Genomic DNA, 12,401 nt, shown 5'->3' with positions numbered 1-12,401 from the left:
AAATGCTGAAGGAAGTTCTTTTTCAGGTTGAAGGTAAATGATACCAGAGGGAAACTTAGATCCTCAGCAAGGAATGGAGAGCATCAGAAATGATAGCTATCAGGATAACCAGAGAAGATTCTGCTCCCAATATATAGGATTGGTGAAAGCAAAAATATTGTGGGATTTAAATACAGAGGGTATCTACAGTGTCAAGTACCATAAAAGACACGGGTGGGGAGATAGGAAATAGATCTATACAGTAGGTAAGGCTTCTATCTCCCCTAACACCAACTCTATTCGGGTTCCGGGACCCAATTCTAACATGGGGGGAAGGGAATCTCCCAGACAGACCACCAGCAAGCAATTCTCAGACACCAGCGGGGTGTCTAAGAATTCAACCCAATTCTGACACTATCCAGAGACAGCATCAGCTTCTGGAGGTGAAGGGCTCAGTTCTACAAGTGCACCCCCCATCTCCCACTTAAGATGCCAGTCACAAATCCTGGGCTGTCTCCTGTGCCTCTGACCCACCTGCTACAGACCAGAGGTTCCAACAACTTCCTCCTTAGACTTTGGATGCTAGTCACGAGTCCAGATTGTGACCTCCACCTCTGACAGCGTGGCTATCAATCAAGAGCCTCTTGGGACCTACTCCTTATGTTCTCTGAATTTGCCAGAGCAGCTCAGAACTCAAGGAAACACTTATGTTTACCAGTTTATTGAAGGAAATGATGAAGGACACGAATCACCAGCCAGATGAAGAGAACATAGGGTGAGGTACCCACATCTCCACATGTTCACCAACCCGGAAGCTCTCTGAACCTTGTCTTTTTGAGTTTTTATGGAGGTTTCATTACATGGCCATGACTGATGAAGTCACTGGCTGGTTCAACCTCCAGCCCCTCTCCTCTCCTCAGAGATCAGGGGGCGGGGCTGAACCCTCCAATCACATGGCTGGTCCGCCCAGCAACCAGCTCCTGCCACTGGGTGGGGTCCAAAAGCCACCTTCATTAGTAATAAGACACCTATGTCACCTTCATGGCTTTAAAGTATTTTTAGGAACTGTGGATGAACACCAAATTTATCTGAAGAATGTATATTTGGTCATCCAAATATTTACTCATTCAATGAATATTCATGTAGATAACCAAAATGTATTTCTTCTTCATTTTTTTTTTGAGCAGCAGGCAAAAGTTTATTAGACCATAAGATTAGAAAGGAGGAATAGGAGGAAAGCTCTCCATTTGAAAGTGAATGTCCAAGGACTATAGGCCAGGGTCCTTTTCTTTTTTTTCTTTTTTAATACATATAATTTATTGTCAAACTGGCTAACATACAGTGTGTAAAGTACTCTTGGTTTTGGGGGTAGATTCCCGTGTTCATCGCTTACATACAACACCCAGTGCTCATCCCAACAATTGCCCTCAATGTCCATCGCCCATTTTCCCCTCCCCTGCCCCGCCATCAACCCTCAGTTTGTTCTCTGTATTTAAGAAGTCTCTTGGGGTTTGCCTCCCTCCCTCTCTGTTTGTAACTATTTTTCCCCCTCCCTTCCCCCACAGTATTCTGTTAAGTTTCCCAAGATCCACATATGAATGAAAACATATGATATCTGTCTTTCTCTGGCTAATTTCACTCAGCATAATACCTCCTAGTTCTACCCACGTTGCTACAAATGGCATGATTTCATTCCTTCTCATTGCCAAGTAGTAATCCATTGTACCAATTTGTATTTCTTATAAATCATCATAATGTACTGTCTTTTACCTGAAGTTATCAGTATTAATTCTAAGTAGACTGTGAAAGGTTAAGGATGTATATTACAATTGTAAATATGAACAGAAAAGATGCAACAAGGTGAGTTTAAAAGGTAATGGATAGGGGCGCCTGGCAGGCTCTGTAAAGCATGCAACTCTTCATCTTGGGGTTGTGAGTTGAAGCCCCATGTTAGGACTAGAGATCACTTAATACATATATATGTATACACACATACATGTATACATATATACCTATATATGTGTATACGTGCATATACATATATATAATAACATGTATGATATATATATATAATACATATATATGCATGTGTGTATACTATGTATAATATGTATACACATAATATGCATACATGTATATGTAATATATACACTTATACATATATATTTTTTTTAATTTTTTTAATATTGAAAACAGATAAAAGGTACTGAATAAATGGATTTCCAAAAAGGAGATTTCAAATATACTCAAGAAAGACAAAAGAGAAACAGAGGAACAAAAAGCAGAAGAGAATACGCGTGAAAAAATGGTATTTATTTACTTATTTAAAAATTTTTTTTAAGTTTGAGAGAGAGACAGCATAAGTGGGGGAGGGCCAGAGAGAGAGACAGAATCCACACCGCCAGCACAGAGCCTAATGGGGGGCTCGAACCCAGGAAGCCGTGTGATCATGACCTGAGCCGAAACTGAGTTGGATGCTGAACTGACTGGGCCACCCAGGTGTCCCCCAAAAAAGGTAGATTTAAATCAAACCGTATCAATAATGACCTGAAAAGCTAATGGGCCAAACACTCCCATGGAAAAGAAGGGGTTTTTCAGAATAGATAAAAAAGCAAGACCTAACTATATATGTACAAGTTTTACTTCAGGGGAGCCTGGGTGGCTTAGTCAGTTAAGCATCCAACTTCTGCTCAGGTCATGATCTCGTGGTTCATGGGTTCAAGCCCCACGTTGGACTCTGTGCTGACAGCTCAGAGCCTGGAGCCTGCTTCAGATTCTGTGTCTCCCTCTCTCTCTGCCCCTCCCTTGGTCATGTTGTCCCTCTCCGTCTCTCAAAAATAAATAAATATTAAAAAAAAAAGATTTCAAGACACAGGTAGGCTGAAAGTAAACCTAATACCTTACAGGTAACTTTCACTCAATATAAGCATACTGATTTGGGGGAAGTTTTGAATGCTGGTCCCTTTCCACAAACTTAAAAACCAAAAACAACATGTGCAGTGTTTTGTCTTACAAAATACACTAGTTAAGGGTTCAGAGATTCTGTTTTTTATAATGGATTTTACCAGCTTGGAAATATCTCATTAATTCTTACTGGTGGCAGTTCAAAAAAAATAAAAGTCATCTCTCATATAACAAGAATTCTGAAACATTTGTACTAGACTGTGAGCTCCTCAAATGGAGGGCACCATTTCAGTTTTCCCAAATTTCAGCATATAGGTAAATGCTGAAACATAAATATCCACTGAACAATATGTTTCAATGGGTGAACTGGCATGTATTAAGGAAAGATTAAACACTTACCACTTGAAGCTTCTGTGAGATCTGAAAGTGAAACAGACTCTTCAACCAAATATCCAGACTGCGTTAAACCAGATTCAAAAGATTTCTTGGGAGTAAAAAAATTAAAGAAATATTAAATCTTACTACTTACAGGAGTACTGAGATCTTTGTAAAGATTTGAGTAAGCATTACAGATTATCTGGAAATCTGATGTTAAACCAATCAATCATTACCTGCCTAATTGTTACAAAATACAGGAATGGAACTAAAAACATCTGCAGCCTAAACATCCTACCAAACAAATTTCAGCTCCCTAGTAAAAGTTTATAGGACACATTTTTGTTGCCTTATTGTTTGAAGTCTACAAAACCGTATTAACTGATTCTAAAGAGAACATTCTCAAAATTAACGAAGGATGTTATATAATTATTAATCAAACAACAGGATATCAATAGCTAGGCTAGGAAAACCATCAATGGCTAGGACAGAAAACACACTCATTTTAATGTGGAAACCATTTCTAAATCGTGGTGTGTGTCCAAACAATCAAAGTTCTGATGAGAAACTACTGGTTCTGTCAGACGATGATTTCATATCTGGGAGGAAAAAGCAGAGGGAGCAGAGATTGTAAGTGACTCCAAGATACAAATGAAACCTACTGGACCCTGAAGAATCTTTAATGACTATCAAACATTCATTATGCGGGTCCAGATAAGATCGAAAGGAGATGCACTGAATCTACGTGACAGAGAAGGTGCAAGGAATGTTCCAGCTCTAATGGTGTCAGGTGTCTCCTCTCACTGAAGATATGGGAACCTGCTGTATCACAGCACAACTAAAGCAAGGAAAGCCAGTGATGAGCTAACTAGCTTCCTGTCTACGTGTGAGTGAAGGTCAAGGATCTTCAATAGTATTATTTCACACTGCTTACCGTCTTTTGATAATCTTGACAGGCTTCAAGTAGTTATAAGCAACAAAAATCCCTCCAGCTACTTGGAAGAAGTAAGCAGAGCAAAGGGCAGCTAAACAGCAGCCTGCTTCCCAGCCGGTATTAAACCAGTTAGGTTTAATTGGAAATATTTCACTAATTCTTCACTAATTCTTATTGGTGGCAGTTCAACTTATTGGTGCCACTTATTGGTGGCAGTAAGACCCCCACACCTGAGCTGCACAGCCCACATATAATCCTCAACTCATTCGCCAGTTACGTGTAAATAATATGCTCCTACATCTGCCTCCTCCAGCAGTCGAAAAGCTGCTCAAGGGCAGGACTGTGATTTCTCACCGGGGTACCACCAGTATCTAGAACAATTCCTCGCAAGCAGAAGACCAGAAGGCTTAATACTTTCATAAAATGTTTTTCTGTAACCAAAAGCAACATATTAATCAAAACTGTCTAATAACCATTAAGCCAACGACAACAAAAATTTAGCAAGTAGGAAATACACACACACACACAGTGCAATTTAAAACTCAGCTGCGGTATAGAAGTACAAGGTACCATAACTGAAAAAGGGTTCGGACAGTCTTAAAACCGCCTAGCCAGAAAACCAAAGCTTCATTTTCCTATGATTCTAGTAAGTGAATTACCTCAGAAAAATCTGCAAGAGAAGTTTCAACAGCACACACTGTGCCTGTATTAGGAGAAGGGGCTCTACGGGATATCTGGAGATCAACTGCGTCAGGGAGATTTTCACCAGAGTTGCTCTGAGAGGATATCCTTCGACGTTTGGAAGATAAATCTGCAGAGAACTCAAACTGTGGACACTGCCCAAGCCTTTCCTTTTTGGCTACGTATACAAAATAAAAACATTAACACAGGCATAAATATTTTTCTTTTCCAGTATCGTTTTAAAATTTCGTCGATAATGATTTTAGTAAAATGTAACTCTTGAACCTAAACACTTTGCCAGTGAGAAGGACATTTTTCTATTCAGGAGAGAAATCTAACTGTAAGGCAAGAGAACATCACTACTAAAAGGATAACAAACATTACTAGAGTTTTCTTCTAGACTTTAAAAAGGTACTAAAATACATTAATACACATTTCCATGTCTGTTATAGTATCTCACTCTATTTTAAAGTTTACGATGGACCCTTTCCTTTAGAGCATTTTAAAGGATGTGGTTATGTTCTAACACTGGTTCTGCTTTGACTACGTAAGATTTTATGAAAAGCCCAGACACAATGTGCCTCTGTTCTTCCTAGATACAAAAAGTGAATTTAATCATCTGCGGAACTACAGCAATCGTGGCCGTAAAATATTTGCAAATGCAGGTCACAAGAGAAAAATAGGTAAGTTACAAACTACAAATATAAACGGGTGCAGCAGAGTGGGTCAGGCAGATGAACTGGATGTGTCTTGCACATGGGGAGGTGCTGGAATGTGCTCGAAGGTGGTTCGAGAAACCAAAACCAAATCATCTGGAACCTTAGAGTGCAAAGCACCAGAGGAATGGCTGTGATGATTACGCCAATGCCAAGATTTTGTCTAATTCTGATGTTTCAAATGCTCTGTGATTGGAAAATCAAAAGTGACAGGCAAAAATAACCAAATGAATTACAACCTAAAGTTATGGTAAAGAATGTGACAGGCTATTAAGATGTCAGATTAGATCTATCTGTTTATAATATCGGGGTTCGGTGTTTGGCATTCGTAGAAATGCTTGCCAAACTTAATAATAAGCCTCTAAAGATCACGGGTTGAACGCTCGCATTTGCCACATGCCTCATTCTGAAGATGAAACGAGCTAACTGGCTCTGACATGTTAACACTTAAAACTTAATCGCGGCCATGTGGAGACGTAGGCTCAGGAATGCCTGATAGCAAGTTTTTTCCAAGACAAACCAGAAATCTAAATTTTTGTGTGAAATTTCCCAAATTTTAAGTGTTAGGCTCCATTTAAAAATACCGAGCTCTGCTCAGAAAAGACTGCCTTCACACTGTGGAACGCCATCTTTTTTATACCTCAGAGGCTCGTCTGAATCAACACAGAAGTCCAAACTGAATTCCTTCTACTCACTCAAGCCTGTTGTCGTGACTTCTCCTTCTGCCTCTGAGACTTCGGGAAAGTCGGTCATTTTTTCATTCTCCTTTATGCAGTGAAAAGCTGACTGGAAGGCGGACATTCGCTCTCTTAAAGAATTAACATTTCGATGCAGTACAGGACTGCCCTGTTAAAATAGAGATGCGGAGGGTATTATGGATGAAACCAAACAAGATTCTGTATTCTAGGCCTGTAACCACTGGATCCAGAACTCAATACATAAAGACTTCCTGAAGATCAGGAGGAATAAATTAGCGTGTGAGAGTCTCTTCTCCCCCTTGAATCACGTATTTTCACTTTTGAGTATTTCGTGTGCAGCCATGATCCTAGCTCTTCCTCTGCTCCTTCCTTGGTTTTGAACCTGAGCAAAGAGGAACAGCTGTGTGGTATGTCTAGCCATGTTGTGACAGGCTGGTCAATACTGAGAGTCAGTCCATGCACATGACAAAAGTCCAGTGTAGGTGGGGAAGCGCTTTAAAAAGGCACCTGTGCAAAACACATGCCTTCTTATTTGAGGGCTAAACACCTATTTAGAAGGATTCTTTCTGGGGAGCTTAAGGCCTCTCTTTTATAACTTAGAGTCCACAACCTGAGATAGCCTCAGCAAACCCAATTGGAAAGAGAAAGAAGTTTAGGACAAAAATGTTGGAAAGGCGAGTGTAAGCAATTATATGGAGAATACAGGAAAACGCTGAGTCCTAGAGATGGGGCAAGGAAGAAGGGACAGAGGAACCTGCCAATTTGGAAACTTTACCCGACTTGCTAAAAAGAAAAAAAAAAACACCGAAAATCATCTGCAGGACACATGATGGTCTCAATGCACCTCGTTCAATCCGAGCTAGTCTGACTGCTCATTTCCGTCCGGACACCTGCCCCCCTGAAGGCCAGGACAAGACACAGATGATCTGTCGTAGCTCAGATACCCATCTTCACACTTATCCTCTCCCCAGCTAAATTCTCCTGATCTCTTGGGACCTTACTTCCTCAGAGCTGGAAGCCGGCCATTCACGAGAACTCCAAAGCCAAGTGGTGTAAGCACGGGAGCTTTCTGGAAACTCTAACAGGGTTTCAGCCAAAGAGCCATCAAATGAAATTGACACTGGCAGCGACAGAAGTGCCAGATAAATCCAAGTAACATATAATTTAAGAGTTCTGTTTACCTATAAATTATTAAGTTCTCTGTCCAGGTTTTTTCCCCCCCTTTATTATTTAGACTAACATATTTCCACCCATCCGGAGCTTGTAACAATTTAAAAATTACACCGACCGGCAAAAGTCAAGTAAAAAATTACCTCCCTTTAAGATATCATATGGAGAAGAATCAGTGAAAAGCTTGAAGCATGTTTGATGGTGAATCTGGTCACACACTTGATTCTATTCCCAGTTAAATACATTCACAAAGCCAACTGTTACACCATAACAATATTTTACATCCCAATATGATTGATGATGTAAAACCTTTATGACATAAACAACACATAACACTCATACAAAGCTGGTGACCAACCCTTACCTAGGAGATACGGAGAAAATAAAGGGGTTATCCCAAAGTCATACAATTTGCCTCCAATGGCTTTTTTTTTTTTCCACACTCATAAGTGAACACGGTAGGGGAAGGTTTAATGTCCTTGGAATTTAAAGCACTTTGACGGGGCGCCTGGGTGGCGCAGTCGGTTAAGCGTCCGACTTCAGCCAGGTCACGATCTCGCGGTCCGTGAGTTCGAGCCCCGCGTCGGGCTCTGGGCTGATGGCTCAGAGCCTGGAGCCTGTTTCCGATGCTGTGTCTCCCTCTCTCTCTGCCCCTCCCCTGTTCATGCTCTGTCTCTCTCTGTCCCAAAAATAAATAAACGTTGAAAAAAAAAAAAATTAAAAAAAAAAAAAAAAATAAAGCACTTTGAAATGCTGCCTAAACAAACGAAAGGTTCCCTAGTTGGAATCATTTTTCTCTATTTCCTGATGGAGAATGGGAATATGCAAATAAACGAAACATTCAAAATGCACTGCTTCCTTTTTTCATGAATCTCGTCAGGAAACATTCCTCCTATGTCCCAGATACTGTTCCCAGGGCTCAGGATACAGGGGAGAAATTATATTCTAGACTGAAATTCTGAAAATATATTAACGTAGTTTCAGGTACAAGAGGTGCTACGGAGGAAATAAAAAAGGAATGTGATGAAGTAAAAGTGCTGCTTTCGCTTGCATCAGGACGGCACTGTATTCCAAGCAGTATCTGAGTTGAAACCAAAACAATGAGAAAGTGCTGGTGGAGGGAAGATACTGGGGGAGAAAGGCATTCCGCAATAAGGAGGTAGAACAAGAACAAAGGCCTTGGGATGGAAGAAATAGGACGCAGCACAGAAAAACCCACCACGGGGAGCCTGGGTGGCGCAGTCGGTTAGGCGTCCGACTTCAGCCAGGTCACGATCTCACAGTCCGTGAGGTCAAGCCCCGCGTCGGGCTCTGGGCTGATGGCTCGGAGCTTGGAGCCTGTTTCCGATTCTGTGTCTCCCTCTCTCTCTGCCCCTCCCCCGTTCATACTCTGTCTCTCTCTGTCCCAAAAATAAATAAACGTTGAAAAAAAAATTTAAAAAAAAAAAAAAAAAAAAAAAAAAGAAAAACCCACCACGCCCAGGAAATGGAGGGAGATGGGGATCTGAGGCTAATGGTGGGCAAGGCTCAGATCAAGGAGGCTTCAAAGAAGGGGTCTGGGTTTAATTCAAGGCATAACAAAGCCATGGGAAGGTTTTAAGGGGCAGAATGGATGATCTGGTTTAATGTATCAGAACCACTCTGAGGGATGGTGGATGCATTAGGGAAAGGGGGAAGTAAGGAGACCAGTTAGCAAGTGGCACTTGGCAATCTAGGCAGGAATCACATTAGGGTTGTGGCAGGGGAGCCGTGGGACAGGTGGAATTACAGAAAGGTCTTTAATAGGCAACCAAAAGGTAGTGATGGGCTGGACGTGGAAGAAAGGAACCAAGGCAGATTGACAGATAGTTGGCCTGAGCCACTGCATGACAGCTTATACTAGGACAGGGAAGTGGGCTGGAGAATCCGGCAGGGAGTGGAACCCCAGAATTTGGCTGTGGCCATGTAATACTTCAAATGCTTATTAGACAACTAAATGAGGATGCTGAATAGGGAAATGGACATCTAGGTCTGGAGTTCTGGGAAGCTCTGGGCCAAAGCTTGACATTTTGGAGCCAACAGCTGATGCTTGAAGCCATGGGAAGGGATTAGGTTCCCTAAGGAAGGCAAAGAAAAGGGGGCAGGAGAAAGCCCTGGGGCACGCAAGCATTTTTGAGAGGAAAATGGCAAGAAGGGGTGCAATCAGCACACGAAACACAGAGGGAATGACCAATGCCACAGGAAGAAAATTAGGTCTGTACAGAATCCCAGAAACCAAGTGAAGAAGTGTTTCGAGGAGGGAGAGGTCGAACACATCAAAAGCCGAGGAAAGGCTGAGTAAGACGCAAACTTAGATTTAATCTTTGTCTTGGCAAGGCGTAGGCCATTTGTGCTCAGTAGTGACGAAAGTCTTCTCGACCGAGTGGCAGAGACGAAAATCCGACTGGAGCAGCCGGCAGCAGTAGAGAGGATGGGGCGGCAGGAAGGAGAGCAAGACAGGACAGACAACCTGGTCAAGGAGTTTTGCTGTGATGAAGAGGCACAGAAATGGGGTATTATGGAGGTCTAGGAAGAGTTCGAGAGAGAGATTAAGATTTGTTTGTACTAATGGCAAATGACCCAAAAGAAAAGGAGGGAAACGAAACCGGAGAAAAATAAGCTCAGAATGACCTATACGGTCATAGTAACGTAAACACTCCAATAGCTACATCACCCAACAATTAGGAAGTTGTAGGGGGCAGAAAGTACGTATGTGCATGTATGATAAGAGGTGCAAGGAAGAAAGAAGGCTGATTCTCCATCATCCACAGTGGAAAGTCAACAGTTAATGCCTTAGCAGCGAAAGATTAAGTAGTAGCAATCAGGCAAGAAATTAAAGGCATCCGAATCGGAAACAGGGGTAAAACCGTCACCATGTGCAGACGGCATATTAAATACAGGAAACTGAAGACTCTACCAAAACACGGTTAGACTAAATGATTTCAGTAAAGCTGCTTTAAGATACAAAACCAACATACAAAAATCTGTTGCGTGTCTATATGCTAATAATGAGCTAGCAGAAACCAAAATTAAGAAACAATTGCATCAGAAAGAATTAAACTAGGAGGAAGTTTAACCACAGGAGTGAAAGACCCATACAATGAAAACAGTAAGAAACTGATGAAAGAAACTGAAGACGCAAATGTGTGTAAAGATATTCTATGCTCATGGATTAGAAGAATTTATATCGTTAAAATGTCCATACTACTGGAAGCATTCAACAGATTCGATGCAATCCCTATCAACATTCCAATGGCATTTACCAAGACATACAACAAACAACCCTGAAATGTGTATGGAATCACAAAAGACCATGAACAGTCAAAGCAATCTTGAGAAGAACAGAGCTGGAAGCATCGTGGTCCAATTTCAAACCATATTACAAAGCAATTGTAATCAAAACAGACATGCAGATCAGTGGAACAGAACAGAGAGCCCAGAAATCTATGTATGTATGGTCAACTAAGAGAAGACAAAAGAGCCAAGAACATCCAATGGGGAAAGAACCGTCTCTTCAAAAAACAGTATGGGGAAAACTGGACAGTCACAGGCAAAAACAATGAAACTGAACCATTATCTTACACCAAACATAAAAATGGACAAAAGACTTAAAAGACCTGAAAGCACAAAAACCCTAGAAGAAAATAGGTGGTAAGCTCCTTGACAACAGTCTTGACAATGGTTTTTTTGGATTTGACACAGAAAGCAAGACAACAAAGGAAAAATAAGTTAAGTGTTCCACATCAATCTAAAAATGTTCTGCACAGCAAAGGAAACCAACCATGAAACAAAAAGGCAACCTACTGGAGAGAAAATATGTGCAAATCACATATCTGACAAAGGGCTACCATAAAAAATTATATATAAAGAACTCACATAACTGAATAGCAAAAAATGTTTAAAAAAGCAATTTTAAAAAGGGGCGGAAAATCTGAATAGACATTTTTCCCAAGAGAAGATACCGATGGTCCAGAGACACATGAAAAAATGCTCCGCATCACTGATCATCAGGGAAATGCAAATCAAAACCTAATGAACTATCACTTCGCACGTGTTAGAATGGCTATTAACAAAAAGAAATAAGTGGTAGCAAGGATGTGAAGAAAAGGGATCGCTGTGCACTTTTGGTGGGAATGGAAATTGTCACAGCCACTATGGGTACAGTATGGAGGTTCCTTGAAAGATTTAAAGTAGAACTGCCAAATGACCCACTAATTCCACTTTTGAGTATTTATCCAATGAAAATGAAAATACAAACTTGAGGTCACATATGCATCCCCGTGTTCATTGCAGCATTATGTACAATAGCCAAGATATGGACACAACCTAAGTATCCATCAACGAATGGATGAAGAAGACATGGTATGTATATGCAGGATTTTTCAGCCAGAAAAAAAAGAAAATCTTGTCACTTGTGACAACATAGATGGACCCTGAGACCATTATGCTAAGAGAAGTCAGAGAAAGACAAATACTGTGTGGAATCTAAAAGTTTAAAAAGAAAGAAAAAAGGAGCTCATAGATACAGAGAAAAGATTGGTGTTACCAGAGGCTACTTGGGAGTAGGCAAAATGGGTGAAGGGAGTTAAAAAAGTATAAACTTCCAGGTATAAAATAAGTAAGTCATGGGGGGTGTAATGCAGAACATGGTGACTATAGTGAATAATACTATATTATATACTCAAAGGTTGCTGAGAGTAGATTTTAAGTTCTCATCACGCACACATAAAAATTTGTAACGGTATGGTGATGGACATTAACCAGACTTATAATGGTGATCAATTTGGAACACAGTCGATCCTCGAACAACATGGTTTGTACTGCAAGGGCTCTCTTGTATGTAGATTTTTTTTCAATATATAAAATTCTGTAAGTATATTTCCTCTTCCTTATTTTTTAATAACATTTTCTTTTCTCTAGTTCATA

The 12,401-nt window shown here is 40.7% G+C and overlaps 1 protein-coding gene across 1 annotated transcript in view; it reads right to left on the bottom strand.

Annotated features, from left to right (window-relative positions):
* The window catches only part of CDCA2 (cell division cycle associated 2), a 49,888-nt gene that overhangs the window by 27,892 nt on the left and 9,595 nt on the right, over positions 1-12,401 (bottom strand). The window contains exons 5-7 of the mRNA XM_047091458.1: positions 6,285-6,435; positions 4,852-5,051; positions 3,283-3,367 (exon numbers count right to left, since the gene is read on the bottom strand). Coding sequence (XP_046947414.1) covers positions 3,283-3,367; positions 4,852-5,051; positions 6,285-6,435 — 436 coding nt within the window. The remainder of the gene's footprint in view (positions 1-3,282; positions 3,368-4,851; positions 5,052-6,284; positions 6,436-12,401) is intronic.

The sequence above is a fragment of the Lynx rufus genome, unplaced genomic scaffold (genome assembly GCF_022079265.1).
Source record: "Lynx rufus isolate CCGP_SWC_20201006 ecotype Redwood Valley unplaced genomic scaffold, mLynRuf1.p SCAF_3, whole genome shotgun sequence".
Lineage (NCBI taxonomy): Eukaryota > Metazoa > Chordata > Mammalia > Carnivora > Felidae > Lynx > Lynx rufus.
Note: the sequence above shows the minus strand (reverse complement) of the source record. Positions and strands in the feature narration are given on the sequence as shown.